Consider the following 18,430-nt stretch of genomic DNA (forward strand, 5'->3'; position numbering starts at 1 on the left):
AGAAAAAAAATAATAATTATTTGCTCTGTGTGAAATTGTGGCATTAACAGGGGTTTACTCCTGAAACTTCCCATGTTCTGCAGGTAACTCATCCTGACATCAGCACCCACCACAACAATAAAATAGAAAACTTGGTATCAGTTATTTAGCAGTTTTACTACTTACCTAAGTAGCAACTCATTTTCTGCATTATTTATTTTTAGCATATTTAGGTTATGTGTGCGTGCGGAGTTTAAGCCACAAACCTCCCATGCTTGGGACAGAGGTTCCTCTGCCCCACACCGCGATGCTCAGCTCAGCTCAGCCCCTTTGCATCTCCAGAGCAGGGGCATCAAACAGCCGGTCTGCAGCCCCAACCCCACCAGCGACACGAGGAACTGGGAGGACGGGAGATCAGCCCCATCCCCGCTGCTCTGCAGCACAACAGAACGTGAGCAAGCAAAACTTCGCATCACCGGAGGGGTCCGAGCAGCCCCAGCCCCACTGCCTGGGCCGGGAGATCCCAGCTGTCTGCGAAGATCCACATGACGAGACCAGAACCCAAGGAGTAACGTAATTAATGTTATTCCTTTCTTACCACCCATAAGAGAGAGAAAGGATGCAGCAGTAAAGCCAGTTCACAACAGTATAATCAGTATCACATTGTTCTGCTCCTTGCAAAACATTTTTAGATCCATTTTCCCAACAACTAGGTCAGACTGTCACATAAAGCCACGTCCCAGCAGCAGCAGGACCTGCCTGGTGGCACCGGGCCGGTCTGTCTCCATCACCACGGGGGTCCCACAGCCCTCGGGGCACCCGGGGGCTCTGCGACATGTGCACTGACCTCAAGTACCCCTGAGGGTTTAAAACCCCATTTAACGAAGCCAAGTGAGCAACACAGCCCCTGCCCCATTTTAATAACTGGAGCAGAGCTCTGGAATGCTCCCAGTTAAAAAAGAGGAAAGGAAAAGCAATGCTGCCTTAGAGAGCAGAGGATTACTTCAGAAAGAGGATTGAAGCCACAAATGGGGGTTTTGCAGCGCGTTTATTTTTTCAATAGCACAAGGGATGCACCCGAGCAGCCCCCCAGGCTCTGCCCACAGCCCCGAGGATGCAGCTCCAGCCCCGGCTCTGCTCCCGCTTCGGTTCACAGGATCCCACGATCTCACCGTGCTGGCACCGCGGCTGCCCCAGACACATCAGTCTCTCTCCTTCCCGCAATATGAAGCTGGTGGACCCATCAAGGATAAACTATTTCAGAGACTAAACTTGCTGCATCCCTCAGGCTTGAATCACAAATAGGGACAGGTATGGTTAAAAAAAAGTGCATGGTCAAGGGAGGTAGGATAGAGCTAGAAAAGAGAGAAGAAAAAAATACAGATAATAAACCCCCTACAATTCTTGCTACTGCCTTAAATAAAACAGCTGACTTGTCCCCTCGCTGAAGCAATTCCTTCTTGGTGAGCAATTGCTCCAGAGCAGAGTCAGTGTTTGGCCTCAACCTGCAGATGCACAAGGACATTCAGCACTGGACACCACAGCTCTGGCTGCAATGGACATTGGTGGCAGCGGCAACGGCTTCAGGGAGGGAGCAGGGACCTAAACCTGACCCTGCAAAGAGGGACTTAAACCCAACTCTGTGAACCCCACAGCATCTGCCCCTCACAGTCCGTCCCCGCAGGGCGGTGGGAACCAAGACACCATTGCACATGGAGCCTTCGTCAGGCAGGAGAGAACAGAGCAGCTCCGGCTGCAGCTGCAGGTTAATAACTAACACCACTTTAATGCAATACTGCTGGAGAGCCTGGAAATCCAAGGAAAAAAAAAAGAACCCTTTATGTTCTATGTACATTACAACCATTTACAAAGTTGGCCAGTACTGTGTACAACATATAAATACATGATCAAACAGATGCATAGAGGATACTTACAGGAGCCAAATAATTCACTTTATACATCCATGAATGAAAATATAAAAAAAAGGAGAAAACACTGTTTTAACTGTTGGGCAATGGTCACAGAGACACACATGGGCAGATGGTGTCACATCCAGGTCCTCACTGCAGGGCTGCGACACAGAGCACTGGACACATCAACCGGCACCACGAACCTCTGCTCAAACCAGTTTCACACCAGTCTGTGGTGAGTCAGCCCAAAGAGGGACTCACGGTCCCAGAGCTCAGCCAGGCAGAGTTCCCGGACCACACGCCATCCTACAGACCAGCAGAAGCCACTCGCTTGCCACCTGCCACTTTTTTTCTTTTATCTCTTCTGGCATCCTGCACGTTGGCTCCACCCAATATACGGTCATTCTATAGGGCTGGACAGCCGCCCGCAGTGCACTGTGCGTCCCGCAGCATCCAACCTCAAGCAGAACCGTCCCTGCAGAGCAGATCCCACTTGCACCTCCTGCACAGCGGCCGAGGATGGAGATGGCAAAGGGGAGAGTGGAAGACTGTAGGGCCTCACCAGCACAGCCCTGAAATGGAAAACACCCTGTTCGCATTCCTGTGGATGGAAAGATTCCCTGGCAGAGGGTCCATGGGTCGCCACAGCAAACAGGCTCTCGCTCAGGTCTCGGCTTGTGCAGCGGAACAGTTGGTGTTTCCAGGGCAGCACAAACAGGAGGGTCGCTCCATCTTGGAGGGTTTGCGCTGTTGATTGTAGTGGGAAGGTGAGTCAGCTTTCCTCACCAAACCAAAGTGTAACGGCATTTCTACTATAAACAGAATAGTATTTTGTGTACAGGCTTTAGGATCAGTTGTTGTCAAGATACACATACTGAATATACAACCTGTCCCATGGCCATAATTTATTATCTCACCACAAGGCACAATACACAAAGCTTAGAGGGTCCTATACAGTCGTCGTGACAAAAGGCCCCGCAGCCCTTACACATGATCATGGCTTTAAGGCTGCATGAGCACTTGAACGAGATCTCGTCAACGCTGCCGCTGTCAGCAAACATCTGCACGGAAAGGGCCGTGCTGTGGTTCGCAGCAAAGTTCGCTTTGTGGGTCAGCTGCATCACGCTCCCAGCAAGGCTTCTGGGAAAAGCCGGAGTGTTGGATGAATAATTAAAGCTGGTGGAATTCAGCTGCAGCTTAGAAAGCTTCCCATAAAATGCTTGCTTGATATTGAGCTGAGAGGGGATGGACGAAGGCTCCAAAGGGTGATTGTGTCCTTTTCCCGCTTCCCTTGACAACTTTAAAAACGGCAAGTCCACACCCAGTGGGACACTCTGCGGGTGCTCGCTCGGCTCCGCGGGGGTTTGTGCATCGTTCCTGTTCTCCGCGTTGCTCTTCGCGGGGCTGCCACACGCCAACACGTTCTCGTCTCTGACCCCTCCTGGGGTGCCGGGGTGCTGCCTGGGAGCACCCCCTCCCCTGGCGGCGGGGGCTCCTTCCCCCGGCGCGCAGCTCTTGGCTAGAGGAACCTGTTTGCTGGGGGACGAGGTTCCCACAGCTGAACCGTGATCCGGAGCCCTGGGCTGCTGCGGCCTCGCACCAGCACCGCAGGGGAAACCAGAACCAAAGAGCTTCTTGCCTTGAGCTCCAACATTGGTTTTATTGACTGATGTACCTCCTGTCTGCTTTGGACCAAGAGAAGTTACAGCTGGAGATAAAAACCGAGGCTCTGCAGAGGCTTTCGGCTTCTCCGGACTTGTACTTGTGATGACACTTGTCAATGGGTTGTGCTGTGGCACCCGATGGACCTTGGGCAACTCCTTTTGCTCCTCCAAGCTACAGGAAGAAAATGTTCTTTCCTGAGGGCCCGTATCTTCAGGCTCCTGAGAGGCACTTGCCACATTGGCCACTTGGTCAGGGAAGCTTAAAGTCGAGCCAACTTTGGAATGTTTTTCTGGAAGGGACGGATCCTCTACATTCTCTGCTCCTGCTCCGCGCTTCTTGTCCTGGGGATCTGCAGAGGATCTCACTGCGTGGAAGTCATCGCGCCTGCTCAGGGCACTCAACTTTATTCCTACATCTAGAGAAGATTCTTTGCCAAAATAGCCACTGCCGCCTCTTTCCATTTGCAGGGAGCGGCTTTCTGAGCATGTGTCCCGCAGGGGCTGTGTCGCCTCCAGCCTGATGTTGGTGTGGGAGACAGGGAGAACTTCTCTCAGTGGGAGGGTTCCCTTGAGCAGTTGCGTCACCAGCGGGCTGGTGGCTTCCGTGGCGGACACGCGCCGGGCAGAGCACTCCTGGGGTGACGGGGCAGGAGCTGCGGAGCTCAGCACCGCAGGGACGTCCACACCCCGGGCCAGACCCTCTGCTGCCACCACCGGCTGCGATCTGACCCTGTCACCTCCCCCAGTGCTGCTGGGAGAGGGGTCTGTCCCCACCGCCTCCATGCAGGTGACACTCCTGAAACACAGATCCATCTCTGCGTTCTCATCAGCTACGTCACCTTCAAAATCTGATGCAGTATCTGTTGTTTCACCGTGCGTACTCTGTACATCATCATCTCCGCTCGTCTTGAACTCCTGAGTCTCTCTCAGAGGCTGCTGTGTGTTTTCTGGCTCTGTTCTGGGACACCTTTCCCTCAGCTGCACAACTTTTTCAGAGGTATCTATCCTGTTCTGAGCAATGAAGTCATCCTGTAGAGAGGGTTTCACCACAGACTCTGTGTTCTGTTCTTCATCGCTCAGTTCGCCATCACGGTCTCTCTCTGCCCGCGGGCGTGAGGAGCCGCCCAGTGCAGGAGCCATGTCCTCTGCTCCCGCAGCTGCTACTTTGGAGTTACCACCATCAGCAACACGTTTTTCCACAAATGTTCCAGAGCCATTGAACCTAAATCTAGCCACCATTTTTGGCTCACAGCATTCTTCACCACCCGATGATGTTTCTGGCAGAAGAGCAGGACGACTGGAGGAATTTTCCTTTATGTCAGAAGGATAATCCAACTGCACAGCAGGAGCACCAACATCTCTGAGTCCTGACAGAAGCACGTCTCCCGCAGGAGCAATCCCAGCTCCCTGGGAACTCGACAGGCCGTTTACTGGGGGAAACACGCGCTTCAGCTTCACACTTTGCCCTTCCTGTGATGCGACACAAGCCGGAGTTTCGGTCCTTGGGTCAGCAAGGAGCTGCTCGGGGCTCTCCTGCCTCTGGCAGGTTGCACTGTCCAAGGATGACCCAACCAAAGCACCACGGAGCTGCCTTTGGGGTGACCCATCACCAGGTCGAGCCTCCCCCAAGCCGGTGCCTGCGGCGTGTCCCAGGTCACCCCTTCCCTCCAGCTTTGAGGACAAGGGGCCTTGTCTTGAAGACAGAAAGGAATTCGCAGCAGCCTCTGGCGCAGCCACCTCAGCATCAGCCTCCCCCCCGTTCAGACAGAGAGACGACAGTAATTGTGCTCGTTGTAGATCTGCCGAGCGCTTTCCGCGAGTTCTGCGGGATCTCCGGCGCTCTGCGCGGCTGCCGGGGTCTCCTCCACCTCCCTCGTCGGCGCTTCTCCCCCCGCCGGGGCCGCCCCCGCCTCCGATGGCAGCGGCTCCGCGCTGGGCTCGGGCCTGCAGCGCGCGGGCCTTGATGTCTGCGAGGGTGCGGGGCCCGGCGCGGCCGCGGCCGGAGGGCTCCGCGCTGGGGATGATCCGGGGGCAAATCTGGTAAGCGGGCTGACCTTTAACCACCCAGGGTGGTTTAATACGTGAAAGTTGAATCTGAAAGAAAGGGAAAAGCAGTTAGTTCTGACACTTGAGCATTTTCAGACAGTGAAATGCATTTTATCAGCACCTGCTCATCACAAGAATTCAAGAAAAAATTAAAATTCCAACTTAGAAACTCATTTTGGCAGAGAAGCAGCATGCTCCCCATAACCTCTGCTTATGTGCTCTGTCATGCGATATGTAAAGCTTAGTTAATATTAGTATAATTTTCCAGAGCCCACAGAGAAATATAAAGTAAGTGATGTGCATTCAGATCTTCAGAAACCAAAATGGTCTCCATGACTACCCTGAAGCTACCAGGATGGACACCTCCAGCCAAACGGGAAAAATCAGAAGGAATAACTAAGACTCTGCCCAAAAGGACAGGAACTGAGACAGTACACAGGATAAAGCATATGACTCGAAGGTCTCTTTTGCAACAAGCCGGCTAGTTTCAGAAAAGGTGATTCCTATATCCACAGAAATGACGCAAACTCACAGGGTAAGGTCAAGGTTACTCTGTGCTCTTGTGCAAAGACCTTGGAATGATTTTCCGTTCTCTGCCTAAGACAGTGAACGCTGGTACCAGCTCTGCCAATGGAACCCTCCCACTTCTGCTCTGAACACGACAACACTTGACACTGTAATGTTTTGATGCTACTGAGCACGACAGCCCTGAGACAGCAAGCAGCTCCAATTCTCTTTCCTACCCGGATGGGTGGGACTTTTGGCTCCTCTTTAGTAGGCTGTGGCTTTTCTGGGTGAACACTTTCAATTGTGTTACGAAAGGACTGACGATCTTCAAGCCGGGGCTTCTTTTCGGGGAAGGATGCAGAGGCAGCCTCCTCAAAGCATCTCCTCTTCTGCTCCTTGGGCTCCCGCACCGAGTTCTCCTGGGGCAACCCGGGAATCCTGTTTGTGGCTGCCAACGACACATCTTCCGATTTACTGTGTAACGTGGAAGTCTCCGGAGAGAGGTGTGATTCTGAGCTCTCTAGCTTCAGTCCAGCAGCCGAAGGGCTCATCAGATCATCTTTCTTCAGCTCTACTTCAGGCTGTGTCTCTTTGTGGAGCGCGGAGTCTGGTCCCACATCAGCCGTCTCTTTGGAAGCCTCCGTTTGTTCGGGTTCACGCGGTTTGTAGAGGCTCCTCCGGGCTCTGCAGCGCAGGTCGGCACGGGAGCGTTTCTTGAAGCGCCCATCCCTCTGCCGCGTGGCCGGAGCGCGTGGCACCCGCGCTTCTCCTTTACCAGCCGGGCCTGTCCTGTTCTCAGCATCTTCTTGCACCGAATTCTGCTCCTGGGATTCTTTTTGGGTCAAGCCCAACCTATAGGGCAAAATAAGAAAATGTAAAGATTTATGATGGAAAATGAGTAACATTAACTTGTCTTGGAAACAAAATAGATACAGAATTCTGCTGTGAGCTGGGCAGTTCCACCCAGGATTTCTCTGGAGCAACACTCTGAGCAAACCACCCACAACCTGTTTCTGCTGCATCTCCTCAGGTATCAGCAAACACACTGCCACCTGGATAAACATTGATAGAACAGGACAGATGAGGTAAAATTTCTCACTTTTGTCCGTAGTAGTCCTCAAAGAACTTCTCTTTCCATTGCTCCACTCTCTTTTCCTTTTCCATCTCCTGCCGAATTCGAACTTGCATCTCATGGGTGAATTCACCTACATGGGAGCAAGAGACTGAAATTCAGTTCCAAACAAAACCGATTCTGCAAACGCAGCCTTTTGTGTTTTAACAGCACAGTAACTATACACACAAAGGACAGATTTCCTGTTGTCATCCTGCTCTCCACCCTGCTATGGATCCACATGCCATCCAGCTCCTTAAGGGCAATTGATGGCCACACAGCCCCAAGCAAGACTGAAAAAAAAAACCAAACCAAAAAAACCAAAAAACCAACATTTCACCAGACACAGGCCACCATTTAAGGAAAGGTAAGTCTGGTGCTACTTTACATCTCCAGCACTTCATTCTGAAGGCCCCATGACACCACAGGAAAACACATCTTTGATTTTAAAGAAAAAAAGGAGAAAAGTTGTAACCAGCATAGCCAGATACACTGCAAAGCTGGACTAAATTCCCACTCATTGACTGTAAAAGAAAAACAAAACAATCCCATAAAATCAGCACCTATTCTCCAGCTGCCCAGCACAGGGAGCCCACTCACCATCAGCCAGCCGCTCCCTCCAGCTCTGCGCCGCGTGGGTGAAGAACTCGTTGTTCAGAGCGCTGCCACTGAGACGCATCAGCCCATCAGCCCCAACCTACCGGGACAAACAGAAACACTCGCTGCAGCCGTCCCGAGAGACAACACGGCAAATGGAAACCCCACGCTGACCCCGTACCTGTCTGTCCACCTCGGGGAGGAGGTACAGCAGCTGCTGCTGGAAGTGCGACGGGAGCGCGTTGAACGTTCTGGAGTTGATCAGCGCCCGCAGGTTTGTGTTGACAAGAATGGAACCAGGGGTTTCGAAGTCGATATCCTCACCCCTGTTTCGTTTCATTTGCCCTGTAGTTTAAGGACAGGCAAATAAAATAAATATTGTTGTATAAATGTATTTCAGCATTACAGGCAAGAACTTCACATCAAACTACGACAGCAAAAGCAGCAAGATCCACATCAAGTATGGAGAGAGACTCTCAAACACACCAATTTACAGACATGCATCTGGAATTTTGATATGAGGTCACACTTCTGTCACATTCAGGTACAATTCTCAATGCTGCTCTTCAGAGTAGACGAACTTTTAAACAACTATCTCACTAACATTCAGGAGGGAAGGTTCAGCTTGGGAGCCTCGAGGTCATCACCTCCTTCCCAAGGAAGGGAACCCTAGTGTTCTTTTCTCAGACACACACAGGCTTCCCTGTTGCCTGCTTTTCTGGCCAATTACTCTTCCAACTTTAATGAGAAGCACCTACCAGCCGCGGGTTTCCGGATGCCCCTGAGCAGCTGCGGAGGATCCCTGTTGATTTCTGTCCTGCTGCGCAGGGTGGCTTTGCACAGCGCCAAGGAGCTGCTGCTGCTGCTGGACGTGCTGCTGCTCTCCCCATCCACGTGCCTCCCTGGGAAGCCTAAAAGCAAAATAACTTCATAAATATATGCAAAGAACAGCAGAAGCCCAACTCAGAGAGTGGTTTAACATACAGGAATTATTTGCTAATACCAGGTCCACTGTTACAGGGTATTGCCCAGTTACCAGCTATTTTGACGGACATAAACATACACACAACTCTCTACAGTCACACGGTTCTCACCAAGTGCTGAAGAAGTCCCCAGGCAAAGCTATAGATAACTAGAGACTGCTGGTGAAAAGCCACCGATGCAGTTGTTCCAAACCCACCACAGCAGCCGCAACGCTCACCCGAGGCGGACTCCACGTGCGCCCCGTTGACTTTCAGCGGGGTGAGGACAACACGGGGCAGCATCACGCCAGGCTTCTTCTTTTGTTTGCTTGTCTGAGGTCCAGAAAGGAACCAAAACCAAAGAAACAGAGACATTATGGAGGGGTAAAACAATCTTTTAAGCAGCATGTTTCTCAGTTAAAGAACTACCCAGGTTCTAGGTAACTCTTCAGGTGTCATTACATACAAGAATTCCACAGGAATAGCAGAGAATTCAAAATTCCCTTCCTGCCTATGATCCCAAGGAGTCAGCCCCATCTTAGGCAGCTGTGCTGGTCGCTGTCACGCTCACCCCACTATCAGTAATGAAAATTCCCCCCGAGAGGCTTTGTCCTTCCCATCAGCCCCGTTTTCCTACCTGGGCGGCAGCTCTGCAGCTCTCCCTGCCAGCGCTGGGTCCCTTGCTCTGTGGTTCGGTCGAGCACGAGGCGTTGGAGGAGGTTTCATCCAGAGACACTGCAAGAAACGGGTGCTCAGTCAGACACCGCAGCAGCTCCCGTAGTTTAGGATGAACAGCGTCAGACACTCACCATCGTTATCGCCGCTCACGGTGCTCGCTTCATTGGACTCACAACTTTCTGCGTCTGCCATGTCCTCCAGCTCCTCCCCTTCGGGCACTGACAGGTTCCGAGACCACTGCAGCGCATCCTTCTGCACAGCAAACAGAGCGGGTGGCACAGCCCTCCCTCCCTCCCCGCGCCATGAACCCACGGGAACAGGCACTTCAGGGGACAGACTTTCTAAGCTTTTTTCCATCTTCCCTATTTTAATCCTTGATGCAGAAAAGACATTTTTAAATATATTTGGGCTCATAGTGGAACAGAAGTCATCTAAACTATTAGTGCACTTCATAGGCACCTCCTAGATGAGTAACTCAAACATACGCAAAATACATCAAGTTAATAATTTGTCCCACTTTTCTGCACTCAAACAGCTTCTAATAAAGACGAATATCTCATTTTTACTGCAAAAGAACAGGCAACCTCAGAGTAGCCAACTACCGAGACAGTAAGCTTAGGAGATGTATTTACTACTTGTATAATTCAAAGCCCTTTCAATTCCATCTGTTTTCAGCAAAATATGGCAATTTAACAAAATTTTCTGATAGCAGGAAAACAGATGCAAATGAAATAGCTGAGATACCTGTTGTCTATCAAGCTGATACTTATCAGGGAATCCAACAGTACAAAACAATGCAGAAGCAAAGCCTAAGACCAGATGCATTTTCAACATTGCAAGTTTACTGGGACAATAAACTAAAAATAAAAAATGTTCTAGAGACGCCTCAAGATCCGAGGAAAATGGTGATGCTAAATATACACAGAATGCAGCGGAACACAAAACAAACCATCAGAAGAATGACTATACATTTTCCTATCAAGATTTTACTTGTAGCTACAAGCTCTAGGATCAATTCAATTTTCTGGGTGGCTGTGGCTGCAGAAAAGGAGTGAAGGGAACTGGTTGGATAAGCAGCCACCCGAGTTGGACACCAAGTACTGGAATAAAAGGATTTATCTTGCTTGTGCAATTCAAGAAATAAGGGTTTTAAAAAGGAATTTATCATATACGACTGAATAGAGCAGGAAGACCCCATCTCTACTGAAACAATGAATTGCAGACACTTTTTCCCATAAGCTCAGGTGCGGCACACGCAGCTCCCAGTGCCCAGTGCCAGTTCAACCTGCCGGTACCTTCAGCGTGAAGAGGCTGATGCGCCCGGGCAGCTTGTAGAAGAGCCCGTCCCCGCCGCGGGAGTTGGAGTGCAGCATGGCGTTGAGGCAGGCCAGCGGAGACGTGCCGCTGCGAGGAGAAAAGGCAGGTTAAGGAATGGACTCACCGAGAAAACAGCCTAAAGATCCATTGAAGAACGGAGATGATGCTTGTGAACCTCACGGGACAGGCACATCAGCCAGAACGGCATCACCGCTTTCCTTTGTGACCTGCACATCGGCCTTGGCACATCCCAGCAAAGCAGTGGCAGAAAGCAGGAAATGCTGTGCCAGTTTTGAAGTTACTCTCAGCCATTTTTAGACATCTCTAATTTTTTTACCAGTTTCCCCCCTTTCTCTGCTTGAAACTTTCAGAGTTGGATTGATTTTACAAAAAAGCCCAGGTCTATTTTGTAAACAAAACCAGCATTGTACACATACGTGTTTCTGGAATGTCTCCTCTGACATGTCACAGACAAAAGCGCACCAGCAGAATTAGATATGAAAGGTCTGATGCACTAATTTGTCAAGTCCTGCATAACTCCCTGGCTAAATGAACCATCCTACACTCACACTGATGGAATTTCTGTGCCACGTAATCTCGCGTTTTCCATTACATCACACACGTACATGTGGAAAGTTACCTGGAAGAGACATTAACGCAGTATCGATTTCATTATTATTAAAAGTGAAACTGAAAGCTGGGCTGAGACAAAATATTTCCAAGAAAATCACTCTCAGATCGAAAACTTAGAACAATTTCTGTTTCAACCCTGAATGCGTTTGTTTTTTGGCTGTTTCTTCACAAGCCTCAGTAACAGACAAAATCCCCGTGTCACTTTTAGATACCACAAAAAAAATTTCCAGCCTCTGTCTTATTAACAGCGTTTTCCCGTCCACGTTGAACAGAATGCTCTGAGCACACTAACCAGCCACAGGGGACACTTCCTTAGGTGGCAAAATAAACAGTTTTCTACGAAATAATAAAAAAACCTAAGCAGTTTAAAAAGTCCGCGGCATATTGAGCTCGGCAGGAGCACCACCTTTATTCTGTGAACAATTATGCTCTGAAGAAAACAGCTTTTTCTTAAAGTAGAGAATTAATGACCAGGGAAGGAAAAGCAGATATTCCGAGGGAAAACACCGGCCTTTAGAGAATGATTTAGCTTTGTGGGATTTAATTTGATACATGCTCCAAAGTCTGGTCTTCAGTTACAAACTGTGAGAGGTCACTTGTCAAACCTGGTAGCGCACCGAGATAATTTGTGTGTGTGACAAGAGACCTGCAGGTCCCTCCAGCAGAGCACAGCCCGGGCACGTGCATCCTCAACTGCCTCCTTAAGGGCAAGGACTGATCTCAGAAAGCACAGAATATTGATTAAAACAAAGATATGTGAAGGTCCTGATGGAGAGCCCAGAGAGCCAAGGTGAGGGCAGCAGGCTGGGAACAGTCCACATGTCTGATGCCCCCAAGTCCCTCAATGTGCAGCAGCCAAAAGGCACCTACTTTTGCTGGCTCTGGGAGTCACATTTTCCTTTTTTTTTTTTTTTTTACCACTAACTGAGGCACTTGGACTATCACAGTTACCTACTTTCTTTGATCTGCAAGACACTGTATTTCTCTTCTACTACTGTCACAGAAACAGATGGAACTTCACGTGAACTTAACCAAGGAAAAGTCTCCCACTCCTGCAGTTTCCCAAGCTCTGTATCATGTTCTTTTCCATGTTTAGATGGGCATCTCCTCTGCACAATGTCAAAAGCCACAACAGCATGAGCTGTGCTATCATGGTGCTCAAAACTCTGAGCAGAAGCCAGTAGAAGTAGAAAGTAAAGAATTTTTCTTGAGTCTCCTACAACAAAATGTCTGCTCTAGAAATGAAGCATCAGAGAAGACGAAACTTAAAACTGTTCTCAAACTGAGTCACAATACCAGAAAGTACTGGGAGCTACTTATGAGAGAACCACACAAGTGGTGAGTACAATGCAAAGCAGTGCTCTGATCTTCAATGGGCATTTATTTTATAATAGGTGCATGAAAGGGACTCTGGACATTATAAAAAATTCCAGGAACAGCTTCCAGTTATTGTCAAAGAAAAAAAACCCAAACAATACAACTTGTATATGGATGTCTACACTGTCATCTGACATTACTGTGCTGGGAAGGGAAAAAATGAAGAAGAAAAGTGGGCTGGAGATGAGGTAGAAATGCACAAAGCAACACAACCCTTCATGTGCAGCCTCCCCCCACTACGTTTGAGACAAGATCATCAATACTAACCTCATTTCCTTCAGTCCTTCAGCCTCTATGACCTGCAGAATCTGTTTTGGTGTCATAGGAGCATCAGAGTAATTTTCCAGAACCTGAAAAGACAGAAAGACCACGTATCATTCCAGAATTTGCTTCCATATTCACAGAACTACTGCATAAACCGCAGTTCAGATCAAATAATATGCCTCTTAAAACCTCATTCATCTGCAAAAGACACACACCAATAATTTCAGGCTCCCTCAAGACTTGATCATGGTGAGCACCACAAAAGGCTGACCTTAATCTGGTCCCTAATTAACTGAAATACCAGCATGAAGGAGAGAAAAAGCAGCAGAATTTGGCCTTGACCCTGTTGCGTGAAACCAGTGGAAGCTTCACCCCAGACGTCACTACATGCTGGACGAGCTGCTGCCACACGCAACCGTCCAAAGAGCGCAGGGTTAGAGACCTGCAACGGAGCAGAACCTGCTCTCTGCCGTGCACCTTCCTACCTGCTACAGAGCACCCAGGATTGTTCCTGAAAATCAAAATATTCCTGTACAACTACATAATTCAATAGCATACTTTCCTCGGATTACTGCATTCATTTCACCTTTGCTCCATCTCAAGAAGGGAATCAGGGCTGAGAGTCAGAATTCTTGTCAGAGAAGGACAGAATTTAGAAAAGGACAATAATGGTAAAGGATGTGGAAAAAAAATACGGATAGGGACACTAAAAGGATTTGGACTGCTCACCTTTGAAAGAAAATGAGTAAAATCAGATATTAAAAAGGCAATACAATAAATAACAACTCATCCTTTCATATACTGGATAAAGATAGAATTGCCACTTGTAGGTGAAGAACTAAAGAGGCTCCTACATTTTTCTTTAAAGCCTGGGGAACTTACTGCTCCAAAATGTCCAGGAGCAAGATCTGAAGGATTCAAAGAGAGGACTGGGCACTTCTGTGGGTGAGAAGATTACCCACGTAACCGGGAAACAGTGCCCACAAATGAGCTGCTGCAGCTGCAAACCCCGACGTTTCTTCGGGAGCAGATTTCCCTGCGGTCGCCCATTGCTGCAGTGGGTGACACTGACCCAAACACAAACCCACCAACCCAACCTGGCCCCAGGATGACGGGCACAGGGGCTGGACATGGGCACAGCCATGAAAAGTGGCAGTGGGTGCCCAGCCGGGAACTTTCTGGTGTGAATTCCCCCAGCGCAATGGCCGCGGTGATGAAGGATCCCGGGTTCGTTTCTCACCGTGGCTCCGAGGAGCTGGTGACAGCCGGTGTTGCGGTTTGACTGTCAGAGGAGCTGGTGGCGGAGCCCAAATGCCCCGTGTGTACCGGGAACATCAGAACTGAGTCAGGGCAGTGCGGGAGCACAGAGCTGCCACCTGCCCTGGGGAGCTCATCAACGGGACATCGGCAACAAAACACTGTGTAAGGCACCACTAGCATCTCCAAACCACCTCCCAACCTCCACAGGTAAAGAAAACCCCAGCTCATGTCACTGTAGTGCTGCGCTTCAACTACGTTTTGTGATAAAAGGAATGTCTTAAATCACATTCACTCAACATGTATTTTTCAGGTGCCTGAAGATCACGAGCATCAGTGGTGCTAGCCTGGTAGGGAGCAGAAATCTGAGAACTACGTAATCTGAGATAAAACACAATGAAAACACAAAGAGTTTAAAGAAAAGATCAAAGAGTAATAAGCCACATTCAGAGAGAGCAAATAATTTTAACTCTGAGTCAATACCACTCCATCACACTTTTTCCTTCCCTAATCAGAAAACCTCCAGAGGTTACAACATTTCCATGAGTTCCTTGTGCCCGTCACCCCAAGGGAGCAGAAAGCTGACATGGGGACACACAGCCCCAGGGAGCTGACACGGGGACACACGGCCCCCAGCCCAGCGCCAGAGCCACAAACGGAACACGCCTGTTCCCAAAAATAAGGAAATTCTTCACAGCTTGTAAAACCTCTCTCGAGTGGCAGACACAGGAAGCAACGTACCCAGCCTAAAACAGCACACCAGCAGGCATTTACATAGAGATAAAAGAATCCATGCTCAGGGAACAATCTCCAATCAACAGCCACATGAAGTGTGCAGAGCATTTGATGGGAGAGCAGATCTGCAGCTTCACCAGCACTGCAGCTCTGGTCCCAGCACGGCCCAGTCTGCGGCTCTGGTCTCCCAGCCCGACAGCACCTGCACCCCCACAACCTCCCCCCGGAGCCACAACTCAAACACCTCCGGCTGCTCCCCACCCCAGAAAGATCGGTTTCTCCTCCACTTTTTATAATACTGATAGTCAAGGGTTCCTATGTCCTTAACCAGGGAAGTTTGCATCGCTCCCCCAATTAATTTACTAGACATTTAGCTCTGACACCACTTGTTGAATAGTCCTACAGCTCTGAGTGTTCACAGGAATATTTAAAGGTTTATTTTATGGAACGTGTGTAGCATGAGCTCTGTAGGAGCAGCAACACTGAAAAGCACTTTAGCCTGTGATTCTGAGAAACATGGAGAGGAATACAAAACACAATAGCGCATGTCAGAAAGAAAAATTAAAAGCATTTTGACAGGCAGCATGTGTAAGACTAGTGTTAAATAAAGAACTGCTTTTAGTGGATTTACAATCAGTCCTGCGAGCTGGGAGTGCAGCTACACAACTGTAGGTCTCTCTAAGTAGATAATCTGGTATGAGATCCTTCTATTCCTGGTTCATCAATGGCTCTAAGATGCTGCTGGGGCTCAGACATCTCACAGATCCACCGTGCCTGAGGCTCTGGCCCAAAGACGGGCAAGAGGAACTGTGAGGAGATCCCTTCCCATCACGTGAGGGTGAGGAGGTGCAATAGGAGACAGCTCTAGAGTCACAGTCTCGTGTGCTGCTTTGGGCAGCCTATAAATCTGATTTTTTTTTTCACCTGTTAGAGCTCGGGACATTTGAGTGAGGTGACTTTGTGCCCAGCACGGCCTCTGGCCCTGAGGTCACCCACCAGGGAAGTCTCCCTGTCACTGCTGGACATGCTTGGCCCACAGAGCAGGACCCAGAGAGGAATGCACGGTGAAGCACCAGAGCCTGATTCCTGCAGCAAAGCTCTCCAGTGCCTGCTTTACGGCCTTCTCCAGCTTTGCAAGCAAAATCACATGGATCTAAAATACTATAATTTACACACAAAAGATTATGCAAGTTGCTGGAAGATGGATGCTTGTCTGATTAGGTTTCCTCCTGGCAAGCAGTAAGAAAACACTCCGGCAGCCAAACAAATCTCACTCAGAAGGAGCAGCAGGACCCATCCCGAACATCCTCAGCACCAGACCCAGAGTGTTCCTCTGCATATTTGTGTGCTGCAAGGCACAGCCTGGCCAAGCAAAACCAAAATAAACACAAGCACAAGAAAAAACAAAGCAACAAAACACCCTCAAAGCCTGTAAATCCCCTTCTATGGATGTCCCTACGCTACACAGCGCGTACACCCACGTCCTCACCAGCCGAGCACCCCAGGGAGGGAACGGCAGAGATCCGCTTGTGTCCATGGCTCCGTGTGCGGGCACTCCTGCACCTGCACAGATCTGTGTCGCCGTGTCACCGGGAGAGAACGGCTCCCAGGCAGGGGACAATGGGAGCGAACCCCTTCCAGCTGGCCATGGCGAGCAATGAGCCCAAACGTCCCCAAAAGGGCCCCCTAAATAAAACTACTGACCAGTTCACTCTTGCTACCTGAAAGATGCTGAAGTTATTTTTCTTCTTTTGTTTATAAACAGGGTCTAAGGCAGATATAACTTAAACACTTTGCGAAGAGAAACTGCCCTTCTCCCCTTGCACAGTCCAACGCCAGCGATGTCCAACAGCCCCACGCACACCCCGCCAGAGCGGGTTTGGGAGCTGGAGCCTTCAACAAACAGACTCCCAAAGACAAAAAGACTCAGACAAACCCGCGGTGACGCCTCCTAAACCCAAAAGTGACCAAACAACGCCCAAACCGCAGCAGTGCGGACCCCGAGCTCGGGAGCAGCCGCCAAACACAACGCTCGCCCGGCCGGTGCTGTGGGCGCTGCGGGGGCACGAAACCCGCCGTTTGGGGCATTACAGAGAAAGTTTAGCGGCAGCGCTGCGGGGGCCAGGCCGCGCCCGGAGCCGCCGGGTCCTCCCGCTCAGCCTCAAGTCATCTGAAGAGAAGAGAAGGAACCGCCCGCTCAGCGAGCGCGGCCCCGGCCCGGGCAACAACACCGAACCGCTCTGGCTGCAGGACCCCCGAGAGCCCGGCCCGGCGGGAAGGGCCGCGGGGACCCCCGGAGGGCCCGTCCGGGAGCCCCCTCGCACCGGCCCCGCAGCGCCCCGGGCCCTTTTCCTTCCCACCCGCCTCGGGAGGGAAAACAACCGGGGAGGAGCCCCCGGCCGCGGGACCGGGGGCACCGGCGACACCGCCCCCCGCCAGACCCGGCCACGGGTTCGCGCGGCCGGGGCGCAGCGCCCGCCCCCCCCACACCCCGGACGGCGCCGCCGGCCCCGTTACTCGAGGAGGGGCCGCAGCCGGCGACGAGCGGAGCCCCCGGGCGGGGGGAGGCCCCTCGGGGCCCGGCAGAGCCCCCGCGCCCCCTCCCCGAGCCCGGCCCAGGCCCTCGGCGGCGATGCCCCCCCCCTCACCAGGCGGGCGGCCTCGGCCCACGTGCGCTCCTTCTTCCTCCGCTGCTTCATCTCCTTCATCCTCCTCCCGCGCGGGGCGGCGGCGCGGCGGGCGCGGACCGTTAGGCGCGCGGGCGGCGGGCGGCGGCGGGGGCGGGGCGGGCGGGCGCGCGCGGGCGGGTGGCGGGCGCGCGGGGCGGGGCGGGCAGGGCGCGAGGCGGGGGCGGCTCCGGGCGCTACGGGAGGCGGCGGCGGCGGCTCGGGCCCGACATAACAACGGGGTCAAAGGGCCGGGAGCAGGGGGGGAAGGGGCGGGGCTCGGCGACGGTGGCCGCGGCAGGACACGGCAGGACCCGCGCGCCGCGACCGAAGGGGCGGAGCCGGCCGCGTGAGGCGCGCGGCGGGCCTGGGCCCCGTTTGAAGCAAAACAAACCGCAGGGGCTGCCGGGAGTTGTAGTCCCGGCGGGCGCCCCCGCCACGGCCCCGCCCCCGCCCGCGACTACAGCTCCCGTCGGGCGCTGCGCGCGCCGCGCGGCCTGCCGGGCCCGGCCGCCACCTGCGCTCCCGCTCACGGCCCGCGGGAGAAGCGGCACCGCTGGGGCCTCGGCGCGGCGGGCTCCGGCGAACCAGGGGCGGGGAGCCCGCGGCCGAGCCTCTGCCGCGAACAGCGGAAGGAGGATGTCGGGCCCGCCGTGGCCTCTCGCCGCTCCCCGGCCATTCGAGACCCGGGTTGTGCCCGGCCCGGCCCAGGCGGAGGCCGCTGGTG

The 18,430-nt window shown here is 51.9% G+C and overlaps 1 protein-coding gene across 1 annotated transcript; it reads right to left on the minus strand.

Moving 5' to 3' along the window:
• Positions 1–1,015: 1,015 nt before the first annotated feature.
• Positions 1,016–17,783, minus strand: ASXL1 (ASXL transcriptional regulator 1). The gene is made up of 12 exons (XM_065645380.1): positions 17,686–17,783; positions 13,049–13,131; positions 10,750–10,858; positions 9,586–9,706; positions 9,414–9,511; positions 9,016–9,109; positions 8,573–8,725; positions 7,996–8,159; positions 7,818–7,914; positions 7,206–7,311; positions 6,343–6,958; positions 1,016–5,647 (listed from the first exon to the last, which is right to left on the minus strand). The coding sequence occupies exons 1-12, from the start codon at positions 17,743–17,745 to the stop codon at positions 2,798–2,800; spliced, it is 4,551 nt and encodes a 1,516-aa protein (XP_065501452.1). The 5' UTR covers positions 17,746–17,783; the 3' UTR covers positions 1,016–2,797.
• Positions 17,784–18,430: the final 647 nt, after the last annotated feature.

Source organism: Caloenas nicobarica, chromosome 15, assembly GCF_036013445.1.
Source record: "Caloenas nicobarica isolate bCalNic1 chromosome 15, bCalNic1.hap1, whole genome shotgun sequence".
In the NCBI taxonomy this organism is placed as follows: domain Eukaryota; kingdom Metazoa; phylum Chordata; class Aves; order Columbiformes; family Columbidae; genus Caloenas; species Caloenas nicobarica.

What these genes read in the sequence shown, in the direction of transcription:
- ASXL1 (XM_065645380.1), bottom strand. Translation starts at nt 17,745, where the DNA reads ATGAAGGAGATGAAGCAGCGGAGGAAGAAGGAGCGCACGTGGGCCGAG. An exon ending in TCAGCCTCTTCACGCTGAAG is followed by an intron (nt 9,707 to 10,749) that starts GTACCGGCAGGT and finishes TTTGCTGTGCAG; the next exon opens with AAGGATGCGCTGCAGTGGTC. An exon ending in GCTGCAGAGCTGCCGCCCAG is followed by an intron (nt 9,110 to 9,413) that starts GTAGGAAAACGG and finishes TCTGGACCTCAG; the next exon opens with ACAAGCAAACAAAAGAAGAA.